The sequence below is a fragment of the Anolis sagrei genome, chromosome 5 (genome assembly GCF_037176765.1).
Source record: "Anolis sagrei isolate rAnoSag1 chromosome 5, rAnoSag1.mat, whole genome shotgun sequence".
In the NCBI taxonomy this organism is placed as follows: domain Eukaryota; kingdom Metazoa; phylum Chordata; class Lepidosauria; order Squamata; family Dactyloidae; genus Anolis; species Anolis sagrei.
The window spans coordinates 65,756,397-65,768,559 of NC_090025.1; the positions used below are offsets into that span (position 1 = coordinate 65,756,397).

Genomic DNA, 12,163 nt, shown 5'->3' on the forward strand with positions numbered 1-12,163 from the left:
GTTATCTCAAAATTAGTTTGGCTAAATAGTTTGTAGAAAATATGGGAAGAGAAAAGGAGGAAGGTGGGCAGTTGTCTTGAGGATTTGTGTAAGTGTACTATCTACCTTCTCATTACAGTTCCTTGTTGCTCCTTTTTCCAATATGCCGTAGATTGCTAATAAATAGATCCTGTTTGATCACCTAATATCTGGTATTATGTGATTACTAGTGTTAATCAGTATAGTGATATAATAGAAATCGTACTTCTTCCATTCTCTTGATCACCACCATTTAGATTAGGAAGTTGGTTGAATGTGAGAACTCTGCTGTTGTTTGTTACCTTGCATTAAAATTGTATTAATGGTTAGAGAGCTTTTAGGGACGTATCTTATCTCCCAGAGTGTTTATGTGTTAGGAAATCCAAAGAGTCTTTAAAATGTAATTATAATTCTTGTATCACCTAGGTTAAAGCTGGAAGAAAGAAGAAGCAAATTAGTTCAAAAACTTCAAGAAACTAGTAAAGAAACAACCAATTTGCATTTGCAGCTGAAAAGGTGAGATTACTCTGTTTATACTTCAAAAGAAAAATAATGTTTGTCCAACAGAGTGGTGAATATATCTAGTTTTGAATCCTTATGTTTTGTTTGGGGTGTTTACACTGTTTAAACTCAAGGTTGCAGAGAGTATCTAGCTTTGAATAATACTGGTTTGTGTGTGGTGGAATTGTAATAACTTGGAAGCTTTACTTTGTATTCTACAGAAAGATAATACCACCTTTGAAAACTTTGGTTCCTTGCAGCCTGTTCTGATTCTATGCATATTATATATGATTGTGTTGTTAATGCCCTTTCCCAAGAAAAAGAAGGGGATAAAGATAGGAAATAAGGGGATAATTTTCTTCTCAAAAGAAGCAACAATTCATTGTTTCCCCAAATTTCTTTTCATTGCCAGAAAGTCTTCAAAAACCACACAGATATCAATGCTTTTCTTCAAGTCAGAACTTATTTGGCATAGAATTCATATGTGGTTTTTCTGCAATAAAAATACTTCTATGAAGAAATATTATTTGATGTGCAGAAAAAACTATTTCCTGTTCAGAAAATCCTTTGTGTGTGTTTTGCTTTTTTGCAAAACAACCTTATGTAAACTTTCTAGAGAATTAGTCCAAAAAATGCCAAGATTCAACTCATCAAGGTGTATTGATCCTCACATACATTTTGACTGTTTTTCAAATATTCTTTCTGTTCTTAAAAGGGAAAAGATTAAACATTAACACATACATTTTTGGCAGGAAACGGTCTTACGCATGTAAAGGTTGTCAGAATTGCAACTCTGTTCAATTGCTCATTTCCCCATTTCATCTGAAAAGGAGCCCCCAGTGGCGCAATGGGTTAAACTCTTGTGCTGGCAGGACTACTGACCAGAAGGTTGGCAGTTCGAATCTGGGGAGCAGGGTAAGCTCCTGTCTGTCAGCTCCAGCTTCCCATGTGGGGACATGAGAGAAGCTTCTCACAGGATAGTAAAAAATCCAGGCGTCTCCTGGGAAACATCCTTGCATACAGCGAATTCTCTCGCACCAGAAGCGACTGTTTCTCAAGTCACTCCTGACACAAAAAAACCTGAATTTAGATAATAATAATAATAATACTCCTGACCTCACAATCGTGTTAAAAAACAAAGTATGGATCGTCGATGTTGCAATCCCAGGTGACAGCAGGATAGAAGAGAAACAACTGGAAAAGCTGATACGATATGAGGATTTAAAGATCGAACTGCAAAGACTCTGGCACAAGCCACTAAAGGTGGTCCCAGTGGTGATCAGCACACTGGGTGCAGTGCCTAAAGACCTTGGCCTGCACTTAAACACAATCGACGCTGACAAAATTACCATCTGCCAACTGCAGAAGGCCACCCTACTGGGATCTGCACGCATTATTCGCCAATACATCACACAGTCCTAGACACTTGGGAAGTGTCTGACATGTGATCCAATGCAACAGCCAGCAGAGTGATCTTGTCTGCTGTGGACTCATCTTGTTGTGTTTCTAATAATAATAATAATAATAATAATAATAATAATAATAATAATAATAATAGAAACACAACAAGATGAGTCCACAGCAGACAAGATCACTCTGCTGGCTGTTACATTGGATCACATGTCGGACACTTCCCAAGTGTCTAGGACTGTGTGATGTATCGGCGAATAATGCGTGCAGATAATAAAAATTATTATTTATAGACTGCTCTATCTCCCCGAAGGAACTCAGGGCGGTTTCCTACACATATGGAAAAAATTCAGTGCCAGGAAAGACGTATTAACAAATTGCATCAAAACAATACATGTCTCAAAACAATACACATCAATACAGATGCAAAATAGTTCCTAAACCTGGATCTGAAAAATAAGGCCTGACAGTGCCTTTTTCTTGTTTATACACAACTTCTTTGTACATAACTATTGCACACAAGAGCAAGTCTGCATTCAAAGTTAATGGAAATCAATTGAAGCATAATCAATTTCAGTATCTAAGTAGCTGAAGATTTCAGTATAATTGATGGGCAGAGAAGGCAACATTTCCTTAAAGAAAAAAAATGGCTATGTAACATTTCCTGTTAATTCTTTTCACTGTTATAATTATTTTGACATGCATCTTCAATTACACAAGCAAATGTTCATGTTCTAATTCTCTACCAATGGAACGGAAAATACCAGAGGTAGGGGAATAGAGACTTCAAGCAGTGAACTAAAAAGAGGGGAAACTTTACAATAAATTTCAGACCAGTAGTTATACAGAGCTAAGACCAAGGATATACTGAAAATCCCTGAACATAAAGTAATCCAAAAATGAACAAAAATACTCTGTGATCCCTCCACAATTGCTTTGTCCTTGTGAGACTGAATTACATTATCAAAGATCTCATATATTTAATGAACTACCTTGAAAAGCTTGTATGAAGGTGTTATACTCAGGGTGTGTTCCAGAAGTGGTATCGTATTTTATTATGGGTTTTGTTTTTGTTTGTTTTTTTGCAAGATGGTAGTGTACTTACCTATCTTATAATTATATTTGGGCAGTTGTCCTTATTTTTATGTTGTTGTTTTGTTGTTATTGACACCAACATTTTTGCTTTCTTGCAGTCTCTCTGCCAGTACATTATCTGTCTCTTCGGGGAGCAGCCTGGGATCCCTGGCATCCAGTCAGGGATCCCTAAACACCTCCAGCCGGGGATCACTTAACTCCCTTAGCTCTACAGATCTGTATTATAACCAAGGGGATCAGCCTACAGACTTAGACTATCAATATAAGCTGGACTTCTTATTACAAGAGAAATGTGGTTACATTCCTTCGGGCCCCATCACCACAATTCATGAAAACGAAGTCGTTGGTTCGCATGGGAGAATGGAATACAGTGGTTCTTCTGGCTCTTTGGCTGCAAGCCACGCTCCCAAATTAACTGAACCTCCAAAATCGGTGACATCCCTGTCTTCAAGATCTTCCCTTTCCTCCTTGTCTCCTCCTGGATCACCTTTGGCTTTGGAAGGCACGTTCTCGGTGCCTCCTCAAGATTCCCCATTGCATCATCTCACCACAGACTTCGAGGACTGTGATTTACCCGGTGACTTTGCCGGCATTAGCCTCTGTGGCAACCAAATCTTGGACTCGGAAGCCAGTGTATCCTCTCAGTCACTGGCGGATGATAAAGACCTCAATGAAAGTCTCAACCAGACCATGTCACCTCCAAGAAATACAGGTAAAATACGTTATAAGGTCAAACCTACATATTTGCATGTTGGTATGTCTCATTGTTCAGACTTAGAAATGCCTCTTTATATGGGTTGCTGTGATTTTTCCAGGCTGTATGGCCATGTTCCAGAAGCATTCCTTCCTGGCGTTTCACCCACATTATTATTATTATTATTATTATTATTATTATTATTATTATTACAAAATAAAATAATAATAATAAAATAATAATAATTGGCACACTGGATGCCATGCCAAAAGATCTCAGCCAGCATTTGGAAACAATAAACATTGACAAAATCACGATCTTTCAACTGCAAAAGGCCACGTTACTTGGATCTGCACGCATCATTCGAAAATACATCACACAGTCCTAGACTCTTGGGAGTTTTTGACTTGTGATTTTGTGATATGAAATCCAGCATATAGATCTCGTTTGCTGCAACATACTGTGGTTTTGTGTCAGTAAAATAATAAAATAATAACTTTATTTTTATACTCCGACAACCATCTCCCCTAGGGGACTTGAGGCAGCTTACAAGAGACAAGCCCAAAAATTACAGTTAAACAAGGACAAATTTAAAACATAAGATAAAATATTTTTTTTATTTATTTATTTCCAGCATTACCCCACCCTTCTCAACCCCCAAGGGGCGACTCAGAGTGGCTTACATTGGCAACAATTCAATGCCACAATGTACAAACAATTATAACAGATATAACAACAATTTAAAACAGTAAATAAAACAGTAAATTAAAAACAATTTAAAACATTATTATCAGCCATATAACCATTTCCAGTCCAGTTCAACCTCCAAAGTGCTGTCATGCCTGCTGTCCAAAGGCCTGGTCCCAGAACCATGATTTCAGTTTTTTCTTAAAAGAAAGGAGGGATGAAGCTGACCTAATCTCACTGGGGAGCGAGTTCCACAGATGGGGGGGGGGTGTCATGATTGAGAAGGCCCTGTCCCTCGTCCCCGCCAAACATGTATAAAAACAAACAGGCATCCTCAGAAGTTGATTGGTCTTTTGGAAACTAGGCAAGTGAGGTTTATATATCTGTTGAATGTCCAGGGTGAGAGAAAGAACTCTTATCTGCTTGAGGCAAGTGTGAATATTGCAAATGTTCACCTTGATTAGCATTGAATGACCTTGTAGATTTAAAACCTGGCTGATTGTTACCTGGAGGGATTCTTTGTTGGGAGGTGTTTACTGACCGTGATTGATTCTTCTCTGGAACTCCCCTGTTTGTTTGTTTGTTTTTTTAGTGTTGCTCTTTATTTACTGTCCTCTTTATATGTCTCTTGGGAAAAGAGATTACCTTTAAAACAAATATGTACCACAAACAACATTTTTAAAAAATAGAATGGATGTACCATTGTCAAGATGGGTTGTAGGTAACTATAAAAGTACACATTCTGTTGGGATTGGATCTAGAGCTGCGATGAATAAATGTTTCCTTTCATTTTAGTGTACATTCTGTGTGTGAAAATACGTGTAAATTGTCAGTCTTATTTTATGGGCCATATGAATGTTATCAAAGGTGGTTGTTTTTGAGATGGGAGGGAACAATAGCACAAACAATACAAGGTGCACAGAAAAATGCTCATGAGAATCGATCCATGGGAAGCATCTATCGCAGGAAAAGAGGGAGAAAAAAATGTGGCAATAGCTTTACAACTATCTGGTTTTTATTTTGGTATGAGTTTTTTTGGATATAAATATATATCTTCTGATGCCATACAGAATGAGATTAAGGCCTCAGATATAAAGTAAACGTATACTGTTGTGGAAGAGTGGAATAAAATGTAATAATACCCAGAATGATACTACTCATGTCCCTTGCCTTAAATTTTGAAAGGACTGGGTAAGATGATACAGGTCTTCCAAATCTTTATAATGGTCAGTTAATGTTGATGTGTGAAAGCAATACATCTGCTTACCAAAAGCCAGCTTCTCCGGGTTCAAAACTCTCTGACAAGACTCCTTTTGTGAGATGTTCAGTAGCAAGGACCCTTCTATTACGTAGCATGCCATGAATTCATTGCTTGTGCTTGTATTTCTACTAATGGATTGAAATTTGTGAATATAATTCAGTACCACTCTTTCTCTTTCAAGTCTTCCTTTGCAATTTATTTCTTCAAAGACCGTACTGTATGTCCAGGAAAATTGAAAGGATCTAAAACCATTTTTTAGACATTGCCATTTCTAATGTCAGACTGTCCTATTTCTACAATGTGGAGAGTGTAGAGGGGCATTGCTGGCATACAATGGAATATATCATATTGGAGGAATAGCAAGTAAATGCAACTTTAATAACTGTGTTTACCCCTGCAATATTGCTCCCAAGGTAGACATGGGGACAGAACTGGCATCTGAGTTTACGGCATGGTCATATCTTGATTCCCTATATCACAATCAATGTTATGTATCCTATTGTAAATTAATATTATTTTTTTAAGATTTGGAAGCTATAGGCCAATAAAGACTTGCCTCCTAGATCTTGCAAGAGGGCTGTTATTCTACATAATGGGTTGTTGTTCATTGATGGTGCATTTGAGTGATCTCAGCTAGGTAACAACTAGGAATGTTCTATCATTTTGTGTTTTCAGTCTATCTTGTAGTAGATAGCTCCTGAATATTAATCTTGCCTTGCTAATTTGATTCTTCATGTCCTTAAATGTGTATTGTAGTATGAAAAATACCTGTTGAACATCCAAGAGTTTGGAGCCTTTGTCTTATGGATCTGAGCAGATGCAGTTGTATCAGAGGACTTGACTGTAAACAATAGATTTCATTCTCTGGGTGGAAACTGTAGGTGTATAACTATGTGTAGCAGTCAGTGCTGTTTAGAAGTCGATTCTGCATTTGCACAGTGATGTCAAGAAAATTAATTTGTTGTGTGGATTGGGTTGTTGTAGGTTTTTTGGGCTATATGGGCACTTTCTAGAAGCATTCTGTCCTGATGTTTCACCTGCATCTATGGCAGGTAACCTCAGAGGTTGTGAGACCTCACAACCTCTGAGGATGCCTGCCATAGATGTAGGTGAAATGTCAGGACAGAATGCTTCTAGAAAGTGCCCATATAGCCCAAAAAACCTACAACAACCCAGTGATTCCTGTCATGAAAGCCTTCGACAATATATGTTGTGTTGATTGTTCCATGCTCAGTTGGATGGTAGGGTCATTGTTGAACTCCTGGTTGAACTTTTCAAATACAGGCAGTCCCTGAGTTACAAAGACCCAAGGGGTGAGACAACAGGATGTAAGAGAAATCTATCCCTAGGAAGGGAAATTCACTCCTTAAAGAGTTATCATGGGGAAAAGGTATCTCCACTGAAGCTTTATCCTCAATCCTTATTTCTACCACAAGCCATTTTTAAAAATTCAATTATCACAGAGACAGAAAGTGAGGTGAAATCTTCTGAACAGGAGCACAGACAGCAAAACAAACATCACAGGGGTGTTAATGTACCTGATTTGATTTACATACAAATTCAACGTAAGAACACATCTATAGGACTGAACTTGTTTGTAACTTGGGGACTGCCTGTAACTGTTTTCCATGAGGCTAAATTATAAGGATGTCATCAAGAAATTGCAGGCAGTGGTTTGGGGGTGAATGCTGAGGAAGCATTGTTCCAAGTCACTCATAAAGATGTCTGTATTCTGTGATTCCATATGGATTTCCACAACAGTGCAACTGACTTGGATGTACATTTTACAGGTTGAGAATTCCATATCAAGAATTCCAAAATGTGTAGTTGCATGTCCTGGCTTTCTGAAGGGGTTTGTGTAAATTCTTTTTGTTGCTCTTGGAAAAATAGATGTGTTGGGTTGCTGTGAGTTTTCTGGGCTGTATGGCCATGTTCCAGAAACAACTCGTTTCCAACAGACCTCTCAGCCTCTGAGGATGCCTGCCATAGATATGGGTGAAACATCAGGAGAGAATCCTTCTGGAACATGGCCATACGGCCCGGAAAACTCACAGCAACCCAGTGGCTCCGGCCATGAAAGCCTTCGACAACACAGTACTTATGTTGTTAGTGCAGTGACAATTGTCATGTGGTGCAGACTAAGGAGATACTTCTGAGCTGTTGTTCTGGCTGTTTCTCCTTGAAGTGTAGTGAGTGGCAATATTCCTTGAGGTATAGATAGTGGAAGAAAGCCTCCAGATTGCCACAGAACCGAATTATGTACGTAGCCTTTGATGGGCAGAAAGATAGTCCTTGTGAAAGGATACATAGATAGACCCAAGCCGAGGCTCACTTGAACGTCACAATGTGTGCTTTGATCACCATTATGAAAGAACTCTTTGAAAGCTTGGGTCCTTAGTTGGGCATAATTTACCCATATCTTTAGCGTCTTCTTGTTTTTTTCCTAGTTATAGATGGTGGGGTTTTCATATCTCTTTGCAGTCTTAGGTATTGTAGTGCCTTGAAAAGTCATCGTAATGCTTGCTGATTTGTTTGAGCAAGGAGTTAAAACTCTTTAGAAACACTCGCCTTATGATGTTTGTTAAATTAACTGATCAAACAAGCTAAAATTTCGGGGCCACGCAATGTCAGAAGCTCACTTAATTCTCATGAGTTTATTATGAATGTATTTGTTTACCAGCATCAAGAACTATATTTGCATTTGCAAGACCGAAATGATTTGCTGCTATTAGATGCGGAGAGGGATAGTTTGTTTTCAAAGGTTTGCCTCCAAAGGATAAAGAAAGGGCAAGAAATGCACATTGTAGGGAATTCAATAATTCTTTAAACAATTGGTGCATCACTTAGGAAGGAGATAGGCTGTTTGGTGACTCCTACTGATATCTTCTCATGCGGCACCTGGATATTTTTCATTAAGAACCTTGATTCTTTCACTTGTTTGGTGAAACTATGTGTCCAAAGCCTGTCCTTTCTTCCCTCCCTGGCCTTCCTACATACAGTATTGCTGCCACCTTCTGGTTCAGGTATTTATTTTCACATCTATTTTCTCTTTATTGGGATACTATTTTATGCAGAAATAGAAAGGCTTTAATGTTCACTCAAGCAATTTCCCATGCAATTTACGAAGAATAAAATGAAAGATCAAAGAAAATAATGTCCAGTCCTTATTACAGTAGTTAAAACTCTGTTTAAAGGGCTTGAATTATAATAATAATAATTTCTTTTGCCTGAGACCCAGAAGATAGCATAGTACGCATTAGGCAAGTTCCTTAAGAGAGTTAATTCCATGAATAGGTTTCGTGATCAAGAAAATCACCAAACATATATCCCTGCTTAATAATCTTGACTAGTAATGCTTCAGGTACTTGAGTTTCATATCATTGAAGTTATAGGCCAACACCTTGGTTTTTATGTTCTAAGAGTTGGGATTTGGTAAAGGAGAGGAAAATTGCTAACTCCATTGCTTGTTTAGCCAACGGAAGCAGGTGGATTCGGCCAGGTTTATTGAACGAATGTGCCAACTTGAACACATCTCATAGCATAGGCCATGTGTAGCAAAGAATGTTAGTTGTGTCCAAAGTGGATTTGTGACATACAATACCGATGGCCAGCTGTCACAGCCCAACTAGGTTCCCATTGCTGACTGTCTACCATCTGCTCAGTTGCCCAAGTAAAAGTGGAGAAAACTTATTTATAATACCAATGGCAGTACTTTGGTGCTTAACTCGGGCTTAACACATTGGTTTGAGTCTATTTGATATGAAATACTACATTCTTCAGTTTATTACAAACATGCCAAAAAATGTAAGGATTGCAGATGGTCAAAAGAAAATACTCTTAAGATTAAAGTGGAGAGGCTTTTATTCTCATTTAGCTCGCAGAGGAAGTAGGGGGAGTCGTATGCATCTGTTACACACTGAATGAGACATGTATTGTCAAACTTATAATCTCCTCCAGTTCTTTTTCCGTTCTACAGTTATCTAATAACCTTCCTAATATGTGACATATACATATATGTTTGAAAGTCTGGATCTGTGTAGCTTTAATCTTGCCTCAGAATGTGGAGATCTGATCCATGTGTCATAACCCAAAAAATGCTATCTGTTTCATATCTGAGGTATGACGTGTTTCTTATAATTAGTCATGGAGGAAATCTTTTACAATACAAAGAAAGAGTCTAGCAATATCATGGAAGTCGAATGTAACCCCAATGCAGGTTTATATTACTAGTAGGTATACTTCTTTGATCTGAATATCCTCTTGTACTTTACACAAAAATTGTTCAGTATTTGCATTTTGCTCTGCTTTTCTATTATTATTATTATTATTATTATTATTATTATTATTATGTTCATTCGTTCAGTCGTTTCCGACTCTTCGTGACCTCATGGACCAGCCCACGCCAGAGCTCCCTGTCAGCCGTCACCACCCCCAGCTCTTTCAGGGTCAATCCAGTCACTTCAAGGATCCCATCCATCCATCTTGCCCTTGGTCGGTCCCTCTTCCTTTTTCCTTCCATTTTCCCCAGCATCATTTTCTTCTCTAAGCTTTTCTTTCTTCTCATGATGTAGCCAAAGTACTTCATCTTTGCCTCTACTACTCTTCCCTCCAATGAGCAGTCGGGCTTTATTTCCTGAAGTATGGACTTGTTGGATCTTCTCGCAGTCCAAGGAACTCTCAGATTATTATTGTTGTTATTATTATTATTATTATTATTATTATTATTATTATTTCTAGCACCCACTTTTTGCTTGATTTTCAAGCAGGGCTTCCTAAAAGTCAGAGCATGGTCCAGAGAAACTCCCAGGTATTTTGGTGTGCTGTAATGCTCCAGTGGGATTCCTTCCCTGGTAATTCTCAGAGCTCAAGATGCTTGTCTTAAGATGAAAATCACACATCTGCATTTTAGATGGGTTAGGAATTAGTTGGTTTTCCCTGTAATGGGCAGTAAGAGCACCTAAAGCTTTGGAGAGCTTCTGTTCAACCATTTCAAAGCTCCCTGCTTGAGCATTGATGGCACGATCGTCAGCATAGAAGAAACTCTCTGTCTCTTCTGGCAGCGGCTAGTCATTGGTGTAAATGTTAAACATTGATGGAGCAAGCACACTCCCCTGACGCAAGCTATTCTTCTGTTTTCGCCATCTGGCCCTGGAACTCAACAAAAAAGCTCCTGTTTTGTAGCAGATTTCACATGAAGTGGATGAGGTGGTAGTCCTTTGTGATATTATAATTTTTTCTTAGGAAAAGGTGATGATTTACAGTATCATATGCTGGTCAAAGGACATTTAGCATAATACCAAGTTTTTTAAATTTTGTGGTTTTTTAAATGCATTGTAACTGTGCCATCTATTGGCTTCAGACACGCTAAATAAATAAATAAATAAATAAATATTATTTCTTGCCCACCTCTCCTTATGGATTGAGGTGGGTTACAATGTAGTTAAAACACATAATCATTGCAAACATTCTATAAAATATACATATTTACATAAATATAAATAATATACAAAATGGTGTACCAATAGTTTAGTCATACCTTGGGATGCTAAGCATAGTTTACAAATTGAATTTGATTTATGAAGGTTATAACATAATTTGGGGGGTTGCATGTTTGTCGTTCTAATATAAAGCAAGGATTGGAAATGTTTTAGCCCAAGGGCCAAGTGACTACAAGCAATTACACATGTCAACAGGAACATTCCAGTGCTGACATATGGATCCCATTTCATTCCTCCTTTTCTTGCTCACCAAAAGTATACATTGACCCAACCCAATAACTGATCAATACAACAGGGTCTTTAAATCTGGAAGGGAAACAGGCTAAAGCAGTGGTTCCCAACCGGTGGTCAGTGGACCACCAGTGGTCTGCAAGAACGAAAATATGGCCCACGGCCTCACCATTACTACTCCATTGCCTCGAAACCACACAGTTGCAAGAGCAATTGGTCTCTCGAAACACTCTCACAATAGGGATTTCAAGAGAGGAGATACTGACTAACTATGAAAGATCACTACTACCACATCAGCTCTAGATTATTAAGTATGGTTTTCTGTGGGCAAGCAGATAGCAACTACTGGATGTATCAGAAACTCGAGTTGATGTGGTCTATCCAATGCAATTTTCCGAATCAGTGTTTCAAATAACCAAACCAAATCTAAAGTTGACAAAAAACTGATTTGTAACCCTTTTGCTACTAATGTTGGAGAGAGACCCCTGGTAAACTGGTTCCTGGTCAAGTGGTCCCTGGTCAAAAAAAGGTTGGAAACCACTGGGCTAAAACCTTGGCAGGACCTGGTGGACAAACTGATAATGACAATTGGAAGTCCCCCAATAGGCCATATCAGATCTTTAGGCTGATGATATACTTGATATACAGTCTGTTTTGCTCTTATCCTTAACGTTGTTATACGACCTATGCACTTTACCCATTAGCCCTATCCTCTGAATTGTGGTGTGCCAGTCCCCCCACACATATCGAGACTTGAATTATGTTGTT

At 38.3% G+C, this 12,163-nt stretch overlaps 1 protein-coding gene across 1 annotated transcript in view; it reads left to right on the forward strand.

Annotated features, from left to right (window-relative positions):
* WWC2 (WW and C2 domain containing 2) overlaps window positions 1–12,163 on the forward strand; it is a 199,287-nt gene that overhangs the window by 144,138 nt on the left and 42,986 nt on the right. Inside the window, exons 10-11 of the mRNA XM_060778679.2 lie at window positions 445–534; window positions 3,123–3,736. Of these exons, the coding sequence (XP_060634662.2) occupies window positions 445–534; window positions 3,123–3,736 (704 nt within the window). The remainder of the gene's footprint in view (window positions 1–444; window positions 535–3,122; window positions 3,737–12,163) is intronic.